The 27,447-nt window shown below is 38.6% G+C and overlaps 1 protein-coding gene across 3 annotated transcripts in view; it reads right to left on the bottom strand.

Moving 5' to 3' along the window:
- The window catches only part of EZR (ezrin), a 52,257-nt gene that overhangs the window by 17,696 nt on the left and 7,114 nt on the right, over nucleotides 1-27,447 (bottom strand). For 2 of the 3 annotated variants that reach the window (XM_063307943.1, XM_063307951.1), the window contains 5 exons: nucleotides 10,483-10,566; nucleotides 5,579-5,674; nucleotides 2,816-3,090; nucleotides 1,759-1,842; nucleotides 1,077-1,223 (listed from right to left, as the gene is read on the bottom strand). In XM_063307943.1, the coding sequence (XP_063164013.1) occupies nucleotides 1,077-1,223; nucleotides 1,759-1,842; nucleotides 2,816-3,090; nucleotides 5,579-5,674; nucleotides 10,483-10,566 (686 nt within the window). Of the gene's footprint in view, nucleotides 1-1,076; nucleotides 1,224-1,758; nucleotides 1,843-2,815; nucleotides 3,091-5,578; nucleotides 5,675-10,482; nucleotides 10,567-27,447 lie in introns of those variants that run through there. The other variant, XM_063307960.1, reaches the window with a different exon arrangement.

Here is a 27,447-nt window from a genome sequence, read left to right as displayed (position 1 = left end):
GTCATGCATTCGGGGCGGGACTGGTTTGAACGCAAGGCTCTTAAGTTTGTATTTGGCGCGCTTTTGCTCATTCTCAGCTTTCTCTGTATTTGCATACTATTCCTTTAATAAATCAGTTATCTTTAAGCCCGAGCTTGTGAGACTGAGTATTTGGGATTAGGCAACCATTACAGCTGTTTCCTCAAATCTCTTCCTTAATAAGGAACCCTAGAGCTTTCAGCTTAAAAACAAAACAAAACAAAAATTGTCAATTTGTATTCTGAGGATTCAACTTACTTTACCTGGGCAGTTACCAGATAAAACCCAACCTGGCCACTAAGAACCACTGCACACTAATGGCTCCTAGCATGGAGTAAGCAATTATAGAAAGCTCTGAATTGAGCATAATGGAAGTTCTCCTCTCTCCATTGGGGAGATAGCTGAATGAGAATCCTGGATGATTAAGCAAGGTCTCTTACATGGTGGTGATGCTGTGAATACATTCAGTTCAGTACTGGTTACTCTAATGAACCACAGCTCTTGAAACAGAATTCCTCTAGCCCTAACTAATGATGGCAGGGGATTGAACCTGAGGCCTTCTGCAGGCAAAATGTATACTCTTCCCTGAGCTGTGCAGTGAGCATACAATGTAGAACAGGTTATTAAGACCACAAGCCTTATTCTATATCATCCTTTGGCTTAGATCCCAACCCTGGATCCTGCAGATGATGGTTCTTATTTCTGTCCAATACTTTGACAAGTAAAAATGGACTTGACTTCTGACATTTCTTCTAGCATTATCGTTAATGTATGATGCATGGCTTGCCTTTGTTACTGTGTTACGATGTAGTCCCTGCCTGCCCTTCTGAAACCATATACCTGTACATGAACTTAAAGAGGAAACAGCTCATTTTAGAGATAAAGCAAGGCAAGTCACTTTGAAGCCATGTGCACCCAGCACAACACTATTTAGCACATATTCTGAAAGGCAAGGTGACCTTAGCAGGTATGACTGCTATAAAAGTACACATCACTGATAATTCTTTGGCACGAGTAACTATTTAGCCTCACAAAGGATTACAAATATCTCAACTTACTTGTCATCCTTTTCATAAATGTTGAGCCCAAGTGCATCTACTCCCAACCAAAGATCTGTCCCTTTCTTGTTTTTTATTTCAAAATAGTTGATTCCATACATTTCTAGATCCTGAGCAATCTTCAGGTATTCCAGCATGGCATTTTCTCTGGTTAATACAAAAAAAACAAACAAATAGGTACTGTTAAGAGTTGCTTCCAAGACTGATGCAGAGCTTTGAGCTACTGAGAAAATAAATACTCAGACTGGTATAACAGAAAAGGCCTAACAGAACCACCTCACCTTCCTATGGAATATCACCACTTTACTAACTCTCTTCTCTATTCATCAATTTTCAGTTTAATGTTTTTGTTCCACTGTGTGTTCAGTATCATTTCAGTAACTCTACTCAATCATCTTGGCTTTGCCTATATAGTATATACACGTAGGAATTTTTTATACATATCAACAGTAATTTAATAAGTGCAGAACAGATGACAACTCAAAGCAAGTGGTGCTTTAAAGATCTTCTGAAGTTCTTCACTAGTGTTTAACTCTCATATAAGATGTGGGTGTGGAATAGGAGTACTAGACATTGTCACTAGGAGTCACTAGTTTGAGATGGGCGGCAATATAAATTGAATAAATAAAATAATTAAAACCTAATTTTTAAAAGTTAAAAAGAATTCAGTGAGATAACTTACTTAAGCATTCCACCATGTTCAGTATGCCAGACTTGAATCCTTTCTTCCCACTGCTCTCTAGATAGCTTATGTTGATCCATTACTCTAAAATATAAAGATATACCATGAGATTTATAGTTTAATTTGTTTTATTTACAAAAATGTCATGTACTAGCAAAGCTGGATATATGGAAAATATTGCACAAAACAGAACATTTACAATAGAAAAAGTCACATTTTTTGAGATTTTTGAAAAGATGAACCTTGATCAAGGTCCAGCACACCATCCTTCCCACTAGTCTTCTAATGATTAAACACTAGATTACTACAAAATTATTCTATAGGGATGTGCAAATGTCTGCAAAGATCCCTGGTCCCATGAATTTTGTACCCAAAAGTTCCGTGGACATAAACTGACAAGTCTGCTGTAATAAGGCAGTGTTAAGTAGTAGTAAGGCTTGCAAACATAACATAAACAATTTATTCGTTTGTTAACTGAAACTAGAAGTGAATTGAGAAATAATAGACCTATTCAACTGACACTCCAAGTTATTATTTCCCCATCTGTTTGTTCTTTCATTACGTTTAGATCACTTCTTTAATTCAGGAGCTCAAGGCAGTACACATAACCCTTCCTCTTCTAATTTTTCCTACAACAACCATCCTTTAAGGTAGTTTGGGAAGAGAGATAGTGATTGGTTCAAAACCTTTACTATTATATTATGCTTACCCTCACTACTATACTTAGTTGCTAATTATTATGTTCAGTACTAGGATCCCATAAGCAATGAGCATTCTTAACGCTCTAAAACAATTTATTTTAATCTCAAATTGTGCTAATTTTCATTCCAAAAATTACAACATACTTCTCTATTACTGGTATTTTAGCTCGATCAGAATTTTAAAAAACAAATCCCAAACTGTGTGTTTTGTGCCACCCCCTTCTTAATCTGTTGGCCATCGGTTGTAAGCAAGTTGCAAAATCTGTTCTAGTATCTTTTGCACATATTCTCATCTGGAAATTCATTCAAAAGAGTTGGGCAGTGTGGGGCTTCAGGGTTTTGACAGAGGTACTTACCGCTGGGGGACCAGGCGTTCAGAACTGAGATACCCAGCCTTGTGCAGTTCTTTATTGTAGTCTCCAAATTTGGCTTGCACAGCGTAAGATCCAAGAAGGACAGCAGTTTCAGGTGGGCAATAGATCTCATCACTAAGGATTCCTTCTTTCACTTGCAAGAAGAACAGCTTTTGCGTGATGTCCTGGATCAACTCTACAGACACATCCTCAGGAAAAAACTTGGCACGGAATTTGAACTGCAGAGGATTCTCTTTCCTGATTTCTTGAGCAGAGACCTAAATAGAGAGAAGGCAAGAGGAACAGCAATAAATATCAGTAAATTATTAAATACTAACTAGTTGAACACAACATATTTATTCAATTTTGATGCTGCCCGACTCCAGCCAAGAACAATATTTTGCTGTCAAGTTATTATATATTTTTGAACTTGTAAGATTGTCTCCAGCTCCAAAGAATGGATTTCATTGTTTACCATTTGTAAAAACAATAGCCTCTACTTAGGTATGAAAAACTATTCTGTCCCCAAAATACCAACGTTAAAATAATTATCTCTATTTCATTTGCCTTTCAGGTTCCTATGACTTGATCAATAATGCTGTTCAGCAAGTATTAGGAAGCTGCCAAAAGAGTATATGTCATATTATAACCTGAGTACGTGTGTGTGTGGTGGTGGTGGTTGCTTGGGCAGGGAAATCTCTACCTTTCTGAGGTTCTTTTTTTTTCTATGGCTCAGCACACACCAGGATTTGATCAGCCTAGATATAGGGGCAACTATCTTTCAGGATGTTTGCACTGTCAGAAGATGTTTAACTTTCAGGGAGCATGAATATACATTCATACACACACACACTTAGCTTTTTGCACTGAAGAAAAGAAAATTACTTTAATACTTAATAGAAGTGACACATCTTTCTGAAAATCAAAATGGCTGCTGCTTACACATCTGGCTTTGTGGTAAGGAAAGCTGGAGACAATTCCTAGTATTCCTTCCCTCCGTGTGTCAACCAGAGTATGCTTGTTCTTTGCTTATATGCTTAATAAGGGCACACTGGGGAAAAGTTATCCATCATTATAACTCATCTGGATTACAATCATGCAAATAAAATGGTGTTAGTATTTTAACCATTATCTTGCTTAGATTATGTGTTCTTGACTGTCTTGTCAGCAACATCTCTATCTCAGTATCACTTCATAACCAGAGTTTACAGAGTTATATATTCCCTTTAAATTTATTTTAAAGGGAATGATTACGCTGTTATGAAAATGGGTAAACACTGCTTTTTCTTCATCAGCATTCATACACAAAATAAACTGTGTTAAACATATAGGATTAGCAATTTTAAACAGCATCTATTAAGTTAACTTTGATAGTTGGGGCAATTGTTTCAATTGTTCCAGCGGGACTGAACTGACTGTAAAAGCAATAAATACATAGTTTTATAAAATTAAAAAAAGTGGGGGGGAATGGCAGCTTCCACTTTCTATTAGTTGAGCACTATCTGGAAAGTAGCGAATGACTGACACAAACATTGTATGAATTTTTTCAATACCACCATACTGTTTTTAATCTATTCAAGGATTAAGTAATATCTTCACTGTTTTCCTAACAGATGTTAATAGCATTTATACCTCCTATGAATGATTGCAAACAGATCACTGGAAAAATAATTTTCTCAGACAATTTTTTAAAAAACAGTGTGGACTATCAAGACAAATGAGTCCATCAAGGCTATAGTTCATCTGTAAGAACAGGCCATTCTAGGCAGACTGACAACTTGTCTTGAAAAGCCTTTAAAAGATTAAGAGTGTGCCAAGAGACTTAGCTAATTGAAATAAGCACAATGCCCATATTTTGAACACATTAAAGCAACGTTGAGACTAAACTATGCACAAAAAGTTCAGATTGTCAGTACTTAGGCATATAAACTAAGTGCATACTCAGTTTGCCTGATCATTGGTCCCTACCAGACAACCAGCAATCTTTACTTATACACTTAAAAAAATGAAATTCTTATACAAGGAATTTATTATAAAACTAACAGTCACAACACCAACTGCTAGATGTACTGAAAATTTGCTTCAGGTGGCTCCCCAGTGCTTGCTAAGCATACCTCAAGGTATAAATGGTATAAATCCTGTTGCAGACTAATATTGGCCTAGCACATGTGCTTAACTATGTTATCTGTAGCCCTATTTGGATAATAAGGGCATGTGCCCTTATTATTCAGGTGAGGTCGCTGATGCTGTGATTATCTCTTCTTGTAAATGCAAACATCATCTTAATAAATTGCTGTAACTTTAACAGCATTGGCTTTTAAAGAAAGTGGCTAGGAGTGAGGGAACTGGCAAATATCCCATTTTTGTTGCTTTCTGATGGTCAGTATTTCCACTAACCACCTTATGAAAAAGATCCCTGAAGAGAGAAAGTAGAGGTTAGGTAATAACCATAACCAGAATCCTGCGTAACTGGACTCTTCCTACATGCTGCCTTTCACTGCCATTATCCTCTCCTTGCAAATAATAAATATATTATAATTGTTGCATTGCTTCTAAATGGCTTTGGAGGATTATTTTGAAAGATTTAAATATACAGTAAATAAAGTAGTAATAGTAAACAATGATGATAGCAAATAATAAACATTTTATTTTTCACTGAAATTATTATTTGATCTAAATATTTAGGATGGAACTGATTACCAATTAAATAGTGCATACATATGTTTAGGACCCTTAAAAATCAAAGATAGCTTCCCATTTCATTACCTTTTTCTCAAGTTTCAGCCAGGTTGGGAAACCTTTATTATCCACACATTGAAGACCAAAGTACCACACTTCACGTAAGCCTATGGTCTTGACCACCTGAAAATTAGGAAAGGTTGAAGTAATGTGTTTAAAGCTATAACACTTCGTAAGGCAATTGATATAGGCAACATTAAACCATTAAAGTTTTGCCATGTCAAACAAGCAATAAAAAGTGTTGCTTTCATGCTTAACTTTCTAAACTCAGCTGAGAAAAAAAGAAAGAAAAACTGGTTTCAAAGACAAAGACTTAACAAAAGACATACTGTTCATGCTGATAGATTAAAATACAAAACAATTATTTACAATTCTATTCAAAATGTTAAGGTAATTAAAATGTAATTACTGATTGATGTAAGCTCTATTAGACTCAGAGTCTTGCCCAAGGAAAAATCAGTTTGGACCCACACTGTATTTTTGAATCACGAAGCCACCTTAATAAAACTGGAGAAGTTGTTTGAAAACTGCACCTTTTAAAAATTAATGGAAACCAATGCATCATAATTAAACCTGCTTGGAAGATTATTTTTTATGCCAGAAGTTATATTTCTACACTATGGTTGCCCCCCTTCTCTAGCTATTAGTTATTTTCTATATAAGCAGTGCCATTTCCTGGTTTTGAATGGTAACAACACAGGTTTGGAAAAATTTGTGTTTGAATTAAGGAGGCACTAAGAGAGCAGCAACAGAGTGTAACCACATGTTGCTGCCCATTCATCACCTCTTAAACTCAAACATGTATTTTCCTGATCCTGTGCAAGTACTCTGTGAGCCTAAGAAAATGTGCAACTTCTGATGTTCCACAGTTTAAAATTTTTGGAGGAATTAACTGGGGCTCCTAATCAGCAACCTAATTCCATAAGAAGCTGGAGGAACCTGATGAAATTGTTAATTATACAAATGCTGGAACAATGAATTCAATGGCTGTTTATAAGGAAGCTAAAAATAAACAGAACTAATTACTTTATGTTGTTGTAGAGAAACTAAACAAAGTTGCTAGGCATATTTCCTTACAGCAGTGAGATGTAAGATATATAGAAGCTTGAATCCCCAAATGAAGATTGTAAACATAGGAAAAAAGAAAAAAAGGGTTGGGAACTGCCACCTTAAAAGACAAATTTCAGAGACATGCATGCTAAAGTTGTATGACCCCTCTGACTGTTATTTACTTGGACTGGAAAAGAAATGCACCAGACTTAAAACATTAAGTCTGAAGAAAAGTAGGTAGCTGAGGGTAAGAAAAATAGTAATTAACCCCCCGCACACACAAAAAATCCTGCTGAGTTTCAAATAGGGGATGTAAAGCAAGTGTTATAGTCATCACGCTAGCAAGGAAAACCTGTTGTAAAAGAATCTGAAGCAGGTGTTAGTCAGGAAAAGCAGGAAAAAAAGCAAAAAAAAAAAAAAGAAGAGAGGAATTTTTATTTTGACGCTGGTTGCTGTGCCTGCAATATATGTGCATGTTAATGCTTTGTATATATAATTTAGCTTTGCCTATACAGGTAGTCCTCGCTTAATGACCACAATTGAGACTAGAATTTTGGTTGCTAAGTGAAATGGTCATGAAGTGAATCTGACCTGATTTTACAACCTTTTTTGTGACAGTTGTTAAGTGAATCACCATGGGCATTAAGCAAACCACGTGGTCATTAAGTGAAGCAAGCAGTTCCCTATTGATTTTGCTTGCCAGAAGCTGGCTGGGAAGGTTGAAAATGGTGATCACATGACCAAAGGACGCTGCAATGGTCAGAAATGTGAATCAGTTGCCAAGCGCCCAAACTGTGATCACGTGATTGTGGGGATGCTGCAATGGTTGTAAATGTGAGAACCAGTCATAAGTCATTTTTTCAGCACTGTTGTAAGTCCAAACTACCACTAAACGAATGGTTGTTAAGCAAGGACTACCTGTATCTTTGTGTGTACACCTGTGAATATAAAAGTATGTATACCCAGAAAGACAAGCAATTGGCCAGATTGTCCTTCCTAGAATAGAAAGGTGGGAGGGCATAGCAGCAGAACTGTCCAATAGAGGACATGTTAGTGGTCTAGACTGAACAGCTTACAAACTGCTGCTAAAGAATCTTAGTCTGGGAAGGATTTTCTGAAGCCATTTTAGAGTCAAACTGCCATGAACACAAGAAAAGGACAGTTTAAGAATGTAGTGTGGATATATTCTTAAGATAACTAAAAACAAGACGTACCAGTGTGCAGAATTGCCAATTACATCAGAAATAAAGAAACAGGAAAGGACCATGTAACTTCGCAGTCAAATAATCTTTTCATTCACAAACTTGAACATAGTCCACAGGATCCACATCCACTTTTATTCTCCAGCAAAGTGCTTTTCCTCCAGATATTTGTATCAAGCTATCATTTTAACATGCTATGAAGAATCACCTTATTATATGTTTCCAGCACTACCCTAGCATTCCTGAAACAACTGTCTGCTTTAGATATTGTTTGGAAACTTATGCTATAAACTTCTTTTAAACAAGCTTGTAAAGTGACTAGTCTACTTATTTCCCTCTTACTCTATCATTCTGGAACATTTTAAATCCACTGAATCACTGATCCACAGTAGATCACTGAATCCACTGGATTCAGTTCAGCTTCCACTGAATCTCATTTTGATTTCCTAGCATCTAGTACAAGCCTGTATGTCTCCTGTTCTAAAAGAAGAATTACAGTGTGACAGAGATTAATAGCAGACTGCCGGATCTTGAAGCATAACAATTAGTGCCTACTCATGCAGTCTTCAGCCTCACACTGCTGTTTCATTATTCTTATGGCAAGAGTGACAGGTATTATTGTTACTACTTAACAGAAAGAGAGGAATGCTACATAAAAAACTTGAAAGAAGTTTATTAAGGCTAACATCACCAAAAATCAATCTAGAGTATTTAATGTCATCCTAATGCCATTCTTAGGGACGCGGTGGCGCTGTGGGTTAAACCGCTGAGCTGTCGATCGGAAGGTCGGCGGTTCGAAACCGCGCGGCGGGGTGAGCTCCCGTTGTTAATCCCAGCTCCTGCTCACCTAGCAGTTCGAAAACATGCAAATGTGAGTAGATCAATAGGTACCGCTTCGGCGGGAAGGTAACGGCGTTCCGAGTTGTCATGCTGGCCACATGACCCGGAAGTGTCTATGACAACGCTGGCTCCAAGGCTTAGAAACGGAGATGAGCACCGCCCCCTAGAGTCGGATTCGACTGGACTTTACGTCAAGGGAAACCTTTACCTTTACTTAATGCCATTCTTATCAGCATTCTAAGGCAGAGCATTTGGATTTCTCTCTCAGGCCAGTATTTTAAAACAGACTTAAGGAACATCCATTTCCAATTGTTGAAGTGCTTAAATACAAATTCTTAATAGTGAATGGTGTTAAAAGTTAACCACCTTATCTCAACAATGGTGGGAAAAGAAAAGCCAATACATTGTTTTATGGCAAGAGTACAGCCAACCAGGGACTGCATGTGGTCCCTAGCTCCTTCTATTTGAGTCAAAAATATCAAGAAATAGTGAACAAAAGAAAAATGAGGTACGATCTTAAGATCAAAAAAATCACAAGAAAATATACAACCAAGATAAAAATACTAATGAAGAAGAGATGGAAGAGATCTAATAGAAACAAAAACAAAAACAAAAACCTGTACCAAAATGTTTTACAAATGTGAAATGCTAATTGGTCTGTTGCAAAATAAGGCACAAAACTGTATGACCTATAGATTGATGTATATACCTACATCAGACAAGGAAGATGCAAGAGAACATTCACATTATTGAACCACGGTACTATTTTTTAGTGAAAGCAACATTTTGCTTAAGATCCTGTGAAGAATGATGAAGTTGTATATAGAAGTCCCAGATGAACAGACAAGTTTCCAAAAAGGCAGAGAGATGTGTGATCAGGTAGCTAAAGTAAGATAGGTAATAAAGAGAACAAAAGATATTAAGAAGTTTAAATCTGTTCTATTCACTATAGCAAGGCCTTGATGGTGTAGATCAGGCCAGAATATAGATTATATTCAGGCTAACAGATGTGTCATAACACCTGATTGTTTTTCTGAGGAACGTTTACAATGAATAAGAAGTTGATATAAAAACTAAATCAGGAAAAAATGAAATGCTTCAGAACAGGAAAGGGAGTGAGACAAGGGTGCATACTGTCTTATCTACAAGAAATATATTAAAAGCATGGCAGAACTTTTGTTAGCTGATAGCAAAGAATTAATTCTTATTATGCAAATAAGATAATGGAAAGTAAAAAAGTAAAAAATCTAGGTTAGTGTTAAATAGAATGACAAAGGAAATGTCAACTAGTACATTTAGTGAACCTACAGCTGACAGCAGTAAAGGTGGTAGTTTTGTTTTCCTGGGCTTAAGAATAGGTAAAGATAGTCAGTGTGCTGAAGAGATAAAGAGGAGATGAATAGTAATCTGTAGTATTCGTGGTTTCAAGGTTTTCTGCTTGGTCAGAAATCAAATTCCCACCTGCAGAAGTTTTTGTTGGCAGATTGCTAGGAAAGCCTTTGGCCCAGGAGAGATCAGAAAAGTCACACACGAGGCATTTCTATAAAAATAATTTTATTTACAGAAAGCAAAACATATTTAAAAGCTTCTGCATTCTTTCAGGCTCTCAGTGAGAGCTGCTAAAAACTCTCTACATGCCTACACAGAAGGGAAACAGAAACTAAAACAAGTCCAGGCAAGTTGTTCCCCCCAGGTGCAAAAATTAACATTCAAAAAGGGGACAGTTGAATTCAACCTCTTCACCCGGTCAAAATGATTAGTTACCATAGTAACCTTAATCTGTAGTAGAAAACATTAACAGTTTTTATTTTTTAAAATTCCATTCATGCTTACACTAACCTGGTCAAACAGCTGCTTCCCTGTAGTATTAGGCTGGATGGCAAACTCCAATTCTGCATCCATTGTGGTAACTCGAACATTGACCTAGAAGGATAGATTACAACAACGCATAAGGAAATTGTAGGTTCAATAATTTCCCAGCTTATAGATATTTACAGGCAAATATTATGTCATTAATTTGAAAAAGCTGAGCTATTTATTTATTTCATACAGCTGCTCATCTCAAACACATGACTCTGGGTGGCTAAAATCAATGCATTAGCAAAATATTTAAAATGATCACTCTAGGTTCAAAATATATGATTGACCTCTTTTTCAGAATACTGAATAATATTCCATACTGAATACTGCATTCATTAAGCCAATTGTCCAAACATTACCTTCGGTATTCTCCCAACTTTGCAATTTAGGGCAGAATATGATTTGACCTTTTATTAAAACAAGACAATATTTTAGCATTGATTCTTCCAAAATATTTTCTTACTCTTTACAGGATAGTCCTTAGTATGGAGCCTGTTTTCTTAAGTCCTTTTGGAATTATGACAACGAAGAGACCACATTAAAGAAAAGGCTTTAAAATACTACAGTCTTCCTTCTTATATTAAAAAGTAGAGTCACTGAGAGTTTTTGAGATAAAAGGAAGCTAATTATTTTTCTAAGGTGATCAACATTACTCTAATACAATGTTTCTTAAACTCTTTTCTCTCAGGAACCCTTCCCACTTTTAAAAATAACGGAGAATCCCAAAAGAGCTTTTGTTTGTATGGGTTACATTTATCAATATTTACCATATTAAAAATTAAAATTGATACGTTTGCTGCCACTACTGTTTCTTATGATTATGTGATGGGATTTTAATATTGCATTATTTTTCAACAGGGGCTGGCAAATAATTTTGATTTCAAGGATCTCTGGGAGAGATCAAATGAAGACAACAAGTAGCTATTTAAAGAGGAATCTCATGGCTTAAGAACAGATAGAAACCCATATAATTTATGATAAAATGATATAACCCATCTACTATAATGCAGGTTGTATGTTGATTGGTAACACAAACCTATGTTGGAGTTGCGGTAGGGGAACAGCAGATTCAATTAACTGTCATTACATCAGAAGAAAAAAAAGATTGCTGCCAAGTTTCTCAGCTATTCAGAAGCCAACAGTAACCTCATATTTACTTGAAAGTAACATTAGGTAACCAAAGAAGAGTAATTGCCATGAAGACAATTAACAACCCCACCCCCCTGCAAAACAAATGACGGGCTATTAGTATTGGTCATTCCTGTTCTATTATTAGTTATTAGTACTGTTTGCTGTTTATAACAAAGCAGATTAAATGGCATGGATTTTAAGACCATTGAATTTTATGACTAACCTATTAGTTTACAAGTTTCAATATTTCTTTGAAACATTATCAACTATAATGTTTATGTACTTAAAATTATGGTTCTAGTAAGAGATCAAGAGATTTATATCAGGACAGCTGAATCATTATCTTTCAACCTGATATGTGGATAGTATGAAACAGTTACTTCAGGCACACCCAGTATTTTTTTTCTTTTTACTCTCAACTCAATGAAAAACATATTTTAGATTTGTTCAATGTCCCTTAACTTCAGAAGATTGAGATCTGCTGTTCTACAGACTCAAAGATGCTAGGGTGTGCATAACTAATATATAAGAGTGGCCTTCTCAAAACTGATGCCTTTCAAGTGTACCACAATACTATTGGACTACAACTCCCTGTTTCCTAGGAGATGATTAGAGTTCACTAATATGTCTTGAGGGTTCTAGGTTGATGAAATCTGTATTAAAGGTCACTGAAAGAAACCCTTCAGGGCTACCAATATTGTAGAGAACACAGTCCTGTAAATATAAAACAACTGTTAGTGTTGTTGGAAGTATACAATTAAATTATACCTGGTATTGCTTATCAATGAAGGAGTTTTACACCAGTACACAGAAGAAGTATGAGAATAATACTTTGCCATCTCTGCTTTCTTTCTTTTGCAAATAGAGTAATAGTTCATCTCTGACAGGGAGAAGTAATTATGAAAATTGAACCACAGAGATGAAAATCCGTATTACAAATTTAAAATCATACTACAATGATACTACAAGTTTACAATCACATTGCAAGCATAATTTTGTTACTGGATGCTCTGTATGCAACTCACAGATCCATGTATGCAGGCAGCCATTAACAAAGACCTGGAGGGCACAAAAAAGCAGCTCCCAGTTCTGATTTCTTGGAAGCTGATCAAAACCGGAACAAAACTGTCCAAGAGAAAAGCTAACACTATTATGTAAATGTATATTCATTATATAAGGAATTATGGAATACTGTCCTGAAAATACATGCATCTGACAGTCATTAGCCATAATACAGTTCCTTCCTCTTATTAGCTTCTATTAATAATATAAGCCATATAACTGCTCCATTGGTAGTCTGCTATTCCTGTCATATTTTTTTTTCTTTCCAGAAATTTAAATTGCAGAATATGGAGAACTGCGGAGAAAAGGGATAAAATGGCTTAGAGTTAGTGGAACCTAACAGCCCATCTGAACATTTGGGTTCAATAGCTATGTAAACATTCTGTGCAAATTTTGTACTTGACAAGAATGTTCTCTTTATTCTCACTGACTGAGAATTCCATCTTTATATATTTTATGAGCCATTCCTGTATTGCCTATGGTCTACTCACATTCTCATGATTTTATATGTTTAATCGTATTAAGTAATACAATATTTTTAAAGGAATTATAAGCTTCCTGCTTACATGTATTTTTAATAATCTAAATCTTTTAAGCTGCAGAAGTGTTACTTGTATGCTATATTCTGTTGTCAACAGAAAACAAGGGATATGGGTATAAAGTCACAAAGAAAGTTTGAACTTTGTTCTTTATAGCTTAAAAACTCTATTATTTAGCCCTGAGCAGCCAAAGCTGTTTAAACTCTTTACATTTCTTATACATTGTAACTTAAAATATCATAACTAAAATCTAGAAGAGAAGATTCTACTGTCTAGTTTCAAGCGTATTATTTTGATCTTTTGAAAAACTAACCAGCCTGAAATGCTAGCAGACTAGACAAAAAGGAAAAGCTATGAACTGTAAGAGTTGGACCAAAATATTTGCAAGGTGAGGCAATAGGTTGTGGAAGACTGGTTTAAGGATTTATTTAAAATATTGCATAATATTTCTGTAATGCAAACATTTTGTTAAAAAAATGCATTATTTCCTCATCTTTAAATTTCCTATTGGGTCTGTTTCTCAAAGAAGCTGCCCAACTCTTTCTAACAGCTCCTATCAAGCTTTCTATTTCTACTCAGCAAAGTCTTCATGTGCCTTAGTTCATCCTGCCTTTATTATTCCACCTACTTTTGTTCCTGCCAACAGGACTAGTCCTAAATAGTTTTTAGTATACGATCAATTCAACCTTGACAGAATACTAATAGAATCCAGATTTAAACATACTAAGGTCAGTGACTGTTTCTGAAATTGAATCAAACCAAACAAGCAGAGCACTAAATATTCCTGCTTCACTTTTAAAAATTGAAGAGTTCAGATTGTATCTCTGTTGAATAAACTAAGATACAAAAATGACTTCAGGACTACAAGCAGCCCTTTCATGGAGGAAGTTAAGAAATAATTTCATTAACAATTTAACAAAATCTATTTTCCAATATGACTCAAATAAGGAAGCTATAGTTGATAGTTTCTAAAAAGCTAGGATACTAAGCCTATTAAATTGGTTTAATACCATGGCATAATATCTTAGCTTAATATACTTTTCTGGTTTTAACAAAATAAGAAGTTGTAATTAATTCTCACTGATTTCTTTCTTGCTTGAGGACAGAAGTAGAGAGGTTAAGCACATGGCCAATTTAATTATTCAAAATCTTGGTTTATTAAGAATAAGAGGTACAAACATCCAAAGCAGCTCTAAGTTCAGGCTTATATATAAATAAAACTAGTGTATTTTAATAGGAGGAACCTAGTCTCTTCCATGATGGGTTTTTGATGATAAATGAGTTTTTGGTGAGTAATTTAGCTGCTACTCTAAGTGGCACAGAAGTCTACATAAAAATCATTTTATCTTAATGCATACAGAATGAACCTGAAGAGAAACATTACTACATTAAAAAAGGATAAGATAAGATCACCTGAATAATTGTTACTCAGGCTTCCCCTTCATCAGAATTTTTTTCTGATGAGGGAACACAATAGAAGAAATCATTAAAATGTTGACATATGAAATACATAATAGTTTTTCATCATCCATTTGCCAGGAACATGACCAAAATATCAGAATAGCACAGAATTCAAATATTTTGTTCATTACAAGGACAACACTCCCAAAAATATTTATATACTATTTCAGATTTAGTTTGAGTTAAATACAGGTAGTGTTGCTTACTGACCGCTTGTTCAGTGACTGTTCAAAGTTACAAAGGTGCTGAAAAAGGAGATTTACAAGTGGTCCTTGAAGTTGTGGCTGTTGCAGCATCCCCGTGGTCATGTGATTGCAATTCAGGTACTTGGCAACTGGCAGTCACGGTGTCCCGCGGTAATGTGTTCACCATCTGCAACCTTCACAGCTGGCTTCCAACAAAGAAAGGCAATGGGGAGGCCGGCTGGAAGTTGCAAGTCACGGTCATGTAACATTGCACTTAACGACCACAGCTGGAACTGACATTGTAAAGTCGATGCAGTCATGTGACATTTCACTTTATGACCATGTCGCTTAGCAACAGAGTTTCTGGTCCCAATTGTGGCTAAGTGAGGACTACCTGCCCTATTTTTTTGTAACAGAACAGAAATTTGTTAAAATCTATTCTTTCATAGTAGATTCTTTTCTCAAAGAGGTACTCTGAATTACATTTTCTTGAAGATTTATTTTATTATGGATCTCTTCTTTTAAGGGCTATCATTTTAAAAACAATTCCCTTCTTCAAAAAAATGTTACTATACATAAAACTCTTTACTGAACTATTCAGGAACTAATCTGTTTTCCATTGGTTCAATATTAACTTTTGTAATACAACACTGGATGATATCCACACCCTATCCTACTCCCCAAATTAAGCAACTGGTATGCAACAATACATAAAGGAACACTGTTATTTTCTATAATTATATATAATTCATCTTATATAATTACCCATCATCTGGAAATTTCAATTCTTATTATATGCAGGGAACTCTTTTTCAAATACGCTGAAGTCTTTGGCAGATTCACTAAGCAGCAGCTCTAGCATTTGGTGCTGTTTTGACAATGATAGGACCAAGGAGTTCATAAGAGCCCCCTACCGCACTTTTCTTTTCAATTGTTGATGACACTGCACTATTTCAGATACATAAATAATCAGCTACATCCAACATCACATCCTTATGCAAGAATAATTTCCCTTCGTTAGTTGATCCTCCAATCCTTTGGGGCAGAGTTTGGGAGTATACTGTAGAGTTTTGGAAAGGGGATGGAATCTCCTTTGTTGTTGTGCCTTGCAGCATATTTATATTTACACTGACTGGGTTAACACTGTCCAATTAGGGATGACAAATGATTCATGTTTCTATGTTGCAGAGACTGTTACAGAAGAACAGGTACTTCATAGAAAAGGAAAAGAGAGAAGCAGCAGTTTTACCAAATGCCTTCCAAAGCAGATTGTTTTAACAGCTGCATGCAAATTGGCACTTAATTTTTTTTTTTTAAGACAATGATGGTACAAAACAGATGCCCAGCCTCAATTGTTCTAAGTTCCCAAAGCTTACATATTGGTTGAGGAAGGGAGGAAGAAAGGAGAGCAATGGCTCTATTAACTAAACACTGGAAATAGGCCAGAAAGTTCATTTTTGGGCGACACTCAAAGAAAAATAAACTCTCTTTTTATGAATACTCTTGCTTCCAGAAATGTAATTATGTTGCTATACAAGCTAAGGATCCTGGTTAAAATATCTAATTTTAGCCAAATGTTCCACTTCCTTCTCTAATCTGAATCTGCAGAATAGAACCTACTTCATGAAATAAGCAGAGAGATGACTAAGTCACAGTGAAGTCAATGCAGCTTACTTGTGAACCGACATACTGTAGACAGTATTGATCTTCACATATTGTACTAAACAAGCCATAGCGATTTGGCTTTAAATAGGATGCAAATATAAATATAAATCATGGTATACAAGCCACAATGCACACATGCTAAATCAAAAGTAAACAAATCATGTTATGGCTCACTAGTCAAGTGAGAAGTCTAAATACAGTTAAAAGATAAAACATGGATTAAACAGGTAACTATAACAAAAAATGAGGAGACCTGGAGGGACAGGGTAACATGTGAGAAGATAGGGTGAAGATACCAATGAAAGTTTTGTTTTAAATCAGGTTTACAAGAAGTAGAATATTTGAGATATTTCTGTAGCATAATTTTCAGACATGAATATATGTTCAAGAACACCTAAATTTCTTTTTGGTACCTCCAACTAACTGTTCAGTTTTTACTAAGGTTTCACTGGATATATTCTCCTAAGATTCAGCAAAGGATCGTTACCTTGTTGTGATGCTGCAGCTTGAGCACCGCAGTGAGGCCATGAGCTAAACCGTGAAGGGCCACCCAAGACAGGAAGGTCATGACAGAGAGGTCAGACTAAATGCAATCCCTGGGGAAGGTAATGGCAACCCACCCCAGTATTCTTGCCGTGAAAACTCAATGGATCAGTACAACCAGAGATATGTCGGTATACCATCGGAAGATGAGACCCCCAGGTCGGAAGATGGTCAAAATGCTACTGGGGAGGAACAGAGGATGAGTTCAACTAGCCCCAGACGTGATGACGCAGCTAGCTCAAAGCCGAAAGGACGGCTAGCGGCCGACGGTGCTGGTGGTGAACGGCAAATCCGATGTTCTAAGGATCAACACACCATTGGAAACTGGAATGTAAGATCTATGAGCCAGGGCAAATTGGATGTGGTTATTGGTGAGATGTCAAGATTAAAGATAGACATTTTGGGCGTCAGTGAACTGAAATGGACTGGAATGGGCCACTTCACATCAGATGACCACCAGATCTACTACTGTGGACAAGAGGACCACAGAAGAAATGGAGTAGCCTTCATAATTAATAGTAAAGTGGCTAAAGCAGTGCTTGGATACAATCCAAAAAACAACAGAATGATCTCAATTCGAATTCAGGGCAAACCATCTAACATCACAGTGATCCAAATATACGCCCCAACCACAGATGCTGAAGTAGAGCAGTTCTATGAGGATCTGCAGCACCTACTGGACAAAACGCCTAAAAGAGATGTTATTTTCATCACAGGAGACTGGAATGCTAAGGTGGGCAGTCAAATGACACCTGGAATTACAGGTAAGCATGGCCTGGGAGAACAAAACAAAGCAGGACATAGGCTGATAGAATTTTGCCAAGACAACTCACTCTGCATAACAAACACTCTCTTCCAACAACCTAAGAGACGGCTTTATACATGGACTTCCCCAGATGGACAACACCGAAATCAGATTGACTACATCCTTTGCAGCCAAAGGTGGCGGACATCTATACAGTGGGTAAAAACAAGACCTGGAGCTGACTGTAGTTCAGATCACAAACTTCTTCTTGCACAATTTAGGATCAGACTAAAGAGATTAGGGAAGACCCACAGATCAGCTAGATATGAGCTCACTAATATTCCTAAGGAATATGCAGTGGAGGTGAAGAATAGATTTATGGGACTGGACTTAGTAGATAGGGTCCCGGAAGAACTCTGGACAGAAGTTCACAACATTGTTCAGGAGGCGGCAACAAAATACATCCCAAAGAAAGAGAAAACCAGGAAGGCAAAATGGCTGTCTGCTGAGACACTAGAAGTAGCCCAAGAAAGAAGGAAAGCAAAAGGCAACAGTGATAGGGGGAGATATGCCAAATTAAATGCAAAATTCCAGAGGTTAGCCAGAAGAGATAAGGAATTATTTTTAAACAAGCAATGCGTGGAAGTGGAAGAAGACAATAGAATAGGAAGGACAAGAGACCTCTTCCAGAAAATTAGAACCATCGGAGGTAAATTCCAGGCCAAAATGGGTATGATCAAAAACAAAGATGGCAAGGACCTAACAGAAGAAGAAGAGATCAAGAAAAGGTGGCAAGAATATACAGAAGACCTGTATAGGAAGGATAACAATACCGGGGCTAGCTTTGACGGTTTGGTCAGTGAGCTAGAGCCAGACATCCTGAAGAGTGAGGTTGAGTGGGCCTTAAGAAGCATTGCTAATAACAAGGCAGCAGGAGATCACGGCATCCCAGCTGAACTGTTCAAAATTGTGCAAGATGATGCTGTCAAGGTAATGCATGCTATATGCCAGCAAATTTGGAAAACACAAGAATGGCCATCAGACTGGAAAAAATCAACTTATATCCTCATACCAAAAAAGGAAACACTAAAGAATGTTCAAACTATCAAACAGTGGCACTCATTTCACATGCCAGTAAGGTAATGCTCAAGATCCTGCAAGGTAGACTTCAGCAATTCATGGAGCGAGAATTGCCAGATGTACAAGCTGGGTTTAGAAAAGGCAGAGGAACTAGGGACCAAATTGCCAATATCTGCTGGATAATGAAAAAGCCAGGGAGTTTCAGAAAAACATCTATTTGTGTTTTATTGACTATTCTAAAGCCTTTGACTGTGTGGACCATAACAAATTGTGGCAAGTTCTTAATGGTATGGGGATACCAAGTCATCTTGTCTGCCTCCTGAAGAATCTGTATAACGACCAAGTAGCAACAGTAAGAACAGACCACGGAACAACGGACTGGTTTAAGATTGGGAAAGGAGTACGGCAGGGCTGTATACTCTCACCCTACCTATTCAACTTGTACGCAGAACACATCATGCAACATGCTGGGCTTGAGGAATCCAAGGCTGGAGTTAAAATCGCTGGAAGAAACATTAACCATCTCCGATATGCAGATGATACCACTTTGATGGCTGAAAGCGAAGAGGAACTGAGGAGCCTTATGATGAAGGTGAAAGAAGAAAGTGCAAAAGCTGGCTTGCAGCTAAACCTCAAAAAAACCAAGATTATGGCAACCAGCTTGATTGATAACTGGCAAATAGAGGGAGAAAATGTAGAAGCAGTGAAAGACTGTATTTCTAGGTGCGAAGATTACTGCGGATGCTGACCGCAGTCAGGAAATCAGAAGACGCTTAATCCTTGGGAGAAGAGCAATGACAAATCTCGATAAAATAGTTAAGAGCAGAGACATCACACTGACAACAAAGGCCCGCATAGTTAAAGCAATGGTGTTCCCTGTAGTAACATATGGCTGCAAGAGCTGGACCATAAGGAAGGCTGAGAGAAGAAAGATAGATGCTTTTGAACTGTGGTGTTGGAGGAAAATTCTGAGAGTGCCTTGGACTGCAAGAAGATCAAACCAGTCCATCCTCCAGGAAATAAAGCCAGACTGCTCACTTGAGGGAATGATATTAAAGGCAAAACTGAAATACTCTGGCCACATAATGAGAAGACAGGACACCCTGGAGAAGATGCTGATGCTAGGGAGAGTGGAAGGCAAAAGGAAGAGGGGCTGACCAAGGGCAAGGTGGATGGATGATATTCTAGAGGTGACGGACTCGTCCCTGGGGTAGCTGAGGGTGTTGACGACCGACAGGAAGCTCTGGCGTGGGCTCGTCCATGAAGTCACGAAGAGTCAGAAGCGACTAAATGAATAAACAATTCTCCTAAGATTTGCTAATGCTCTGAAATACCCTGAAAGATAAAAAGTAACGGAAAACAAATAATACAAAGATGTCACATCATGTTCTGCCTGTCAGCCCACACCAAAAACGTGCTTAGCATATTCACTGGCATGAACGGCAATTGTGAGAAATTATATCCATCCATCCATCCCCTTTGAGCTAAATCCGGTGTGTTTCTTCTACATATCCCAACAATGCAACTCAAGGAGAAGGTAGTTTTATCATGAAAGGTTTGAGGCAGATGTCATGAATGACAAAAATAATGTTTTTAAGAATTGTTTTGGTACTTTTAAACACATCTCATTCAGAGTATCATGCAAGAATCAATTAGCACGCTGAATCAAATGCCAGAAGGCCTGATCCAGAATGAAATCTGGATCTTGCTAGTGGTGGTAGGATTTTAAACCTTTGTCCTTGGTATAATTCTAATTTAAATTGGAATAATTAGACTACTATTCAGTCTATTGAAGTAATTCTTATTAATAATTCTACAGTTTTGAATCTTCTGTAGTTTAGCCCTTAGTTCTACTTACATTTGCTGAATTAATAATGCAATACAAGTTAAATTGGCCAGCTATTGTTACAACTGGACTGATTAATAAGCTTTTCTATCCATTCCAACTTGCTGTTCATTTCAAAGCAATAGTGTCATGTTCACCGTTCTGGTGTTGCCACATCGTAACAGTTCGCTTGCCATGGTGCTGATACGTGTACTGGCTGGGAGGGTGCTGCTGGGAACCTTGTACAGGAGACATGCTGAGTTGTGCCAGGGAGGAATGTATTTTGGCTATCTCTTAAATGTCAAGGTCTTTTAGCCCGTTGATCAGCAGAGCTCGTTAGGAGCACCTGGGAATGTGGGGAGGACGTCCCCTTGCCCAAGCCTAAGATCTACCCCATGACTAAGAAGGAACTTTCCGCTTTGAGGGAGTTCATTGACAAGAACCTGGCTCGTGGCTTCATTGAACCAGCAAATTCGCTGGTCGGGGCTCCCGTCTTATTTCGGGAGAAGAAGGATGGCAGCCTGAGACTTTGCACGGACTACCGTGGGTTGAATTCCACCTCACTTTCCAACAAATACCCTCTGCCACTCGTCAAGGACATGCTCGCACATCTCTCCACAGGCAGAGTGTTTTCCAAATTGGATCTCCGCGAAGCCTACTATCGCATTAGGGAGGGGGATGAATGGAAGACAGCTTTTAATTGCCCATTGGGGTCTTTTCAATATAAGGTGCTGCCATTTGGTCTGGCAGGTGCTCCGGGGGTTTTCATGCAGCTGATTAATGAGGTTTTACATGAACACTTGTTCAAGGGGGTATTGGTGTATTTGGATGACATTCTCATTTATACTAAATCGCTGGAGGAACAAACAGCTTCTTAAACAGGTTCTCACAAAGCTTCGCCACACCAAGCTTTATGTGAAGCTTTCTAAGTGCGAGTTGCACAAATCATCCCTAGATTATCTCGGTTACAGGATCTCTGTTAAAGGCATTGAGATGGATCCTGTTAAGGTTCAAGCGGTACTTAATTGGGAGCGACCCAGAACCAGGCGGCAACTTCAAAGTTTCCTCGGGTTCACCAATTTTTACCGCTCCTTTGTCAGGGGGTTTGCTGAAATTGCCCTCCCCCTTACTGATTTGTTACGGACTAAGGGGTTGGGGGAGACCCGTAAGGTTAAAAACCCGGGGGCTGTGCTCAACTGGACTCCTGACTGTCAAGTTGCTTTTGATCGGCTCAAGGCTCTTTTTACTGAAGAGCCGGTGCTTGCTCACCCTGACCCGGACCTTCCGTTCGTGGTGCAGGTTGATGCTTCTGATTTTTCAATTGGAGCTATTTTGCTGCAAAAGAATCCCTCTGGGCTTTTGAAGCCTTGTGCCTATCTCTCGCGCAAGTTTTCAGAGACGGAGAGACGCTGGCATGTTTGGGAGAAGGAGGCTTTTGCTGTCAAAGCAGCCTTAGAGGCTTGGAGGCATTTATTAGAGGGGGCTTCTTCCCCTTTTGAGGTTTGGACTGATCATTGCAACCTCGAGGCGCTCCGGATTCCCAGGCGCCTCAGCCCAAAGCAGATTCGGTGGGCTCAGTTTTTCAGTCGTTTCAATTTCCACCTTAAATTCATCCCTGGAAAGAAGAATTTTTTGGCTGATGCCTTGTCCAGATTGCCGCAGGACGAGGGCCCGGTCTCCGATGTTATTGGCACCATTTTATTGGGACCGCAATTAGGGTTGGTGGCTCTTACGCAGAGTCGTGTGTGGGGCCACGCATCACCTCCCTCCCCTCCTGTTTGGAAGCAGCCTCCGCTGTCCACAGCGCTCCGCTCTGATTTTGTGGCTGCGCTGAAGTCCGATCCCTGGCTTCTTGCTCATCCTGAAAAGGTGTCCATTGAGCACAATCTCCGTTGGGTTAAGGGCCGTCTGTATGTACCTGACTCTCAACGTTCTGCTATACTGGCTCAGTCTCATGACAGTAAGCAGGCGGGCCACTTTGGCTTTTTGAAGTCCCTCCATTTGGTTTGTAGGCAGTTCTGGTGGCCCACCCTGCGTAAGGATGTTAAAGCCTATGTGGCTTCTTGTCCTGTCTGTGCTATGTCTAAGCGGGCAGTGGGTAAGCCACAAGGGCTACTACAGCCGGTGGCTGACCCTGCACACCCTTGGGATGTGATTTCTATGCATTTCATTGTTGACCTACCCCCAAGTCAGAAAAAACCTGTCATTTGGGTGGTCAAGGACTACTTTTCTAAGCAGGCTCATTTTGTACCCTGCGTTTCTATTCCTTCGGCGCAAAAGCTGGCTAAACTTTTTTTGGTACACGTGTACAGGCCACATGGATGCCCCTCTCGTTTGGTGACCGATAGGGGCACACAATTTACCTCGAAGTTTTGGCGGGCTTTTTTGAAGCTCATTGGCACTCAGCAGGCGCTATCTACTGCTTGGCATCCCCAGACAGACGGATCCACTGAGGTCCTTAATGCCACTTTGGAGCAATTTCTTCGCTCTTACGTAAATTATCATCAGGATGATTGGGTTGACTTGCTACCTTTTGCTGAAGTGGCTTACAATAATGCCGTTCACCAAAGCACTGGGCAGACCCCCTTCCGCATTGTTTCAGGTCGGGATTTTGTTCCCATTCCGGAATTTCCTCAGCCGGCCGCACCCGGTGTTGCCGCCTGTGATTGGGGCTCTAAGCTTGCTGCTTCATGGCCTGTCATTCGGATCGCTCTTCGGGATGCTCAAGCTGCCTATAAATGACATGCTGATCGCCACTGAAGCCAACAGCCCGCTTTTCGGGTGGGGGATTTAGTCTATCTATCAACGAAGTTTATAAAGTCCCCTCAGCCCTCGAAGAAGCTGGCTCCTAAGTTTATTGGACCCTTTCCTATTACTGCTGTGATTAACCCTGTGACTGTTTGTTTGGATTTGCCTCATAATTTGAAGTGTTTGTACCCTGTTTTTCACTGCAGCTTGCTCAAGCCTGCTCGGAATTCATCGCATTGGCATCCCCGCTCACCTCCCCCTCCACCGATCATGATTGATGGGCAGCAGCATTTCGAGGTTAAGGAAGTGTTCAACTCTCGGTGGCTGCAGGGGTCTCTTCAATACCTCGTTCGGTGGAAGCATTTTCCCCATCCTGAATGGGTTGCTGCGCGCGATGTGCTTGCCCCTGATTTGCTTAGGGCTTTTCATTCTGCTTACCCTTCCAAGCCCTCTGCTTGAATTTCTTTTGGGGGGGCGGTATGTCATGTTCACTGTTCCGGTGTTGCCACATCGTAACGGTTCGCTTGCCATGGTGCTGATACGTGTACTGGCTGGGAGGGTGCTGCTGGGAACCTTGTACAGGAGACATGCTGAGTTGTGCCAGGGAGGAATGTATTTCGGCTATCTCTTAAATGTCAAGGTCTTTTAGCCCGTTGATCAGCAGAGCTCGTTAGGAGCACCTGGGAATGTGGGGAGGGCTGCCTGTGAGGGAGGGGGTGGGGTGAGGTTTGCAAAGACGCTATTTAGTTTGAGTTTAGGCGCGCTTTCCTCATTCTCAGCTTTTTACCTGTTTGCACTCTTTTCTAAATAAACCAAGAACCTGAATCAAGATTCTGAGTCTGGGAGTTTTATTTGAATTAAGGCAACCATCACAAATAGTAAGTTACATGCACATGAAGATACACATGGCTAATCTATAACAATGTAACCAAGCTCCAGCACAAGTCCAAAAAACAAAGCAAGCCAAAAAACAACAACACCTTTTTACATTCTTAGGGGAAAAAAGAATCCCTTTCCTGTTGTCTCTTTCATCTACAATTCAGTTATCATCCAACATCTAAGGATATAAATAGTGTTCTTTGCAAGTCACAATTCCACAGAAATGTAGAAAAACATTTGTATTGTTCTGAATATCATATTTTGAGTTTCTTAACTTAAACGCAGCTTTCGTATTCTGAAAGTAAAGCTACTTTCTCTTATTGCTTGTTGAACTTCAAGAATATGCATTACATATCGATAGAAACTCAAAAATTTAAGTAGCTGTATTTAACAGCTGGCCTGTAAAGCATAAGAGTCCTCGTTAATTACTTGACTATCAGAAGAATAATTACTGCAAAACAAGAGATTGCACATTCCCTAATTTGCATAATTCATACAGAATGCAAATTCTGTGTTACAGAGGCTTGGTGGAAACTTCCGCCATTCCATTTCTCTTTAAAATATGCTACCTTGAGTTCCTAGAGGAAAGACAAGATATAAAATAATAGTTTGCAATTCTCGGAAAAAATAGGAAAATCATATGGTGAGCATATGAAGGTTTCATTTCTTGTCACAAATAATAGTCTAAAATTATTTCTAATGCTGAAGATTTTTCTAGCTTTATGCTTTAGATTAGGCTTAAGACAAAATATAAAAGATATTCAACAAGAGTTGAATATATCCAATCATTAATGATTATCATTTAAAGACAACTAAAAATATGTTTTGCACAAGGATGCATTACGAATCTTACTCTCCAACATACAGCTACATAATACTAGCATAATTGGATAGCTTACAGAGCAATCCAGAAGGAAAGCCCATTGATCAATGTTGCTTATTTCCTAGTGAGTTGAGGCCTGCTGCCATATGTAAGTCACTCTTCAACTTGCACAAATACAGTAGATCAAGCTGGGATATATGCCACAAGTTGCATTTCAAAGGCTCTCTTTCTTAAGAGAAATAGGTGCTGCTCCAGACAACTTGGTATCTTGATCTAAGATACCCATATCCCTTAGTGCAACCTAATGAAACTGTACAGAGTTTAGGGCAATATCATAATGGTCAGGTTTATGCACTGTGGTAGGTCTAATCCTGCTTAGCTTTTAAGATCACCTAGCTGGGCTGGAATTATTATCCTACTAGAATAGGAATAACAGAAGACAGAACTGAAGGAAAAAGATAAAATGACCTCCATATTCTCTCTACCAAAACTAGTAGACGACCAATATGTTTAAAACAGAGTGATCCTCTATGACGGTTCTTTTCCTTTTCTGATTACCCTGTCAAAGAACTGCTTAATTACTGGTTATGTAGAAAGCTCAGCATGGACAGCATGAAGTACTCTGCAGCCATGCCTACAAATCTTAGTACTATCCTCAATGCCACGAGATAAAAATCAGTGCCTCTTGTCTCCTTTTACATTTCAGACCATGTCAGCATTTGGGCTCTCTAGCACTAGTTAGCAGCAGAAAGGAAAAAAGAGTGGAAAACCTTTTTCTAAATGTCAGCTGACAAATCTGACTGCTCAGGCACAGTTAAGAACATAGCGTAAGCAGCTTTTGTTGATTAGATGAAGGAACTTTTCCTCAACCCACAGAACATTCTTGTGTAACTGGACGTAAGTCCAGGAGGTCATATTGAAACAGGACCCTATCACAGAGCCTGATTAGCAAATTCACTGTACTGCTTTATGTTGCTTGATTGAGAAGTGTAGAAAGCCTCGTATTATAAAGGAAGGCAGATTCTTTTTATCAGTGCAGACGTATTTGGGATCAAGAGGTGAAGGAGCAGTGGAAAAATATGTTGGGAGCAGAAAACAGCAGGAGTATGATTAAAGCTGCACCAACTGCACTTGAGTAAGTATTAATATAGACACTGAATTCAGTACTAACTTGAATCACAGTTATGACAGACGTCAAAATAAATTACTCCTAGTTCACATTTCAGGCTACGGAAAGAATATCTACTTCCTATAACTGTACTTCAGTAAATAATAATAAAGAAGAATACACCAATTATAAACCTTCCTATAAATTTATTATAGGACCCTGGAGAGTTTGCCTTCCTATAAGAAAGCTAAAACTGTACTCTGGATCAGAGCAAAGGTCTCTCTAATCCAGTAGCCTATTTCTCACAATGGTCAGCAAGATGCTTACCACAGGCCCAAGAGCAACAATCCTCTTTGGTATTCAGAAGCATGTTGCTTCTGACCCGTAAGATAAACAAAGCTATCACGACTTGCAGAACTCACTTCCCCAAGAAGTAAAGATTCACAAAGAATATGTTCATAGAGAAGGTTAACTATATGCTATCTTCAGTACTTCTGTTTGTCAATCATTCAGTTTTATGAAAGACCCTAGGTAGATTCCAGGTCTAGTATTTTGAGAAAATAAACCTCTTTAACCACTTTATCTACAACATGAATAATTTTAAACAGCTCTGTCTTATAAACCTTATCATTCTTCCCTCTAAAGTAAAATCTAAAGTAAAATCCCACCCGGGCATCCAGAGAGGGCATGCTATGGACCCCTTCTGTTAAAGAATCCATCTGATGGGGTCACGGAAGTGTGCCTTCCCTGCAGTAGCTCCTGCCCTTTGGAACACTCTTCCCCCAGATGTGAGACAGACCTCTTCACTCCTGGACTTCCGCAAACAATTAAAGACCTGGTTTTGTCATCACACCTGGGGCGGGAGGGAGAATAGTCACTCCTGGGGATGGCTAGCTCCATAGAATGGCCCTGTTTTACTTGCGGGTTTATAATAGGCTGACCATACTTCCTGTTTTGAATGGGACAGTCCCATTTTTTTAACATTTCCTGACCGTCCCGTTGTTTTAATATGTCAATTTTGTCCCGTTTTTTAAAAACGTTGGAGCCATTATTGGGAAAAGCGGGAAGAAATTGAAATTAAAAAGGAGGCTGACTTGGCAGTAGTTCTCAATCTGGCAGGAAACCTAGAGCGGGAAGTGCAGAAACAGCT

The sequence above is a fragment of the Candoia aspera genome, chromosome 1 (genome assembly GCF_035149785.1).
Source record: "Candoia aspera isolate rCanAsp1 chromosome 1, rCanAsp1.hap2, whole genome shotgun sequence".
Lineage (NCBI taxonomy): Eukaryota > Metazoa > Chordata > Lepidosauria > Squamata > Boidae > Candoia > Candoia aspera.
This window is presented reverse-complemented; position numbering and strand designations above follow the sequence as displayed.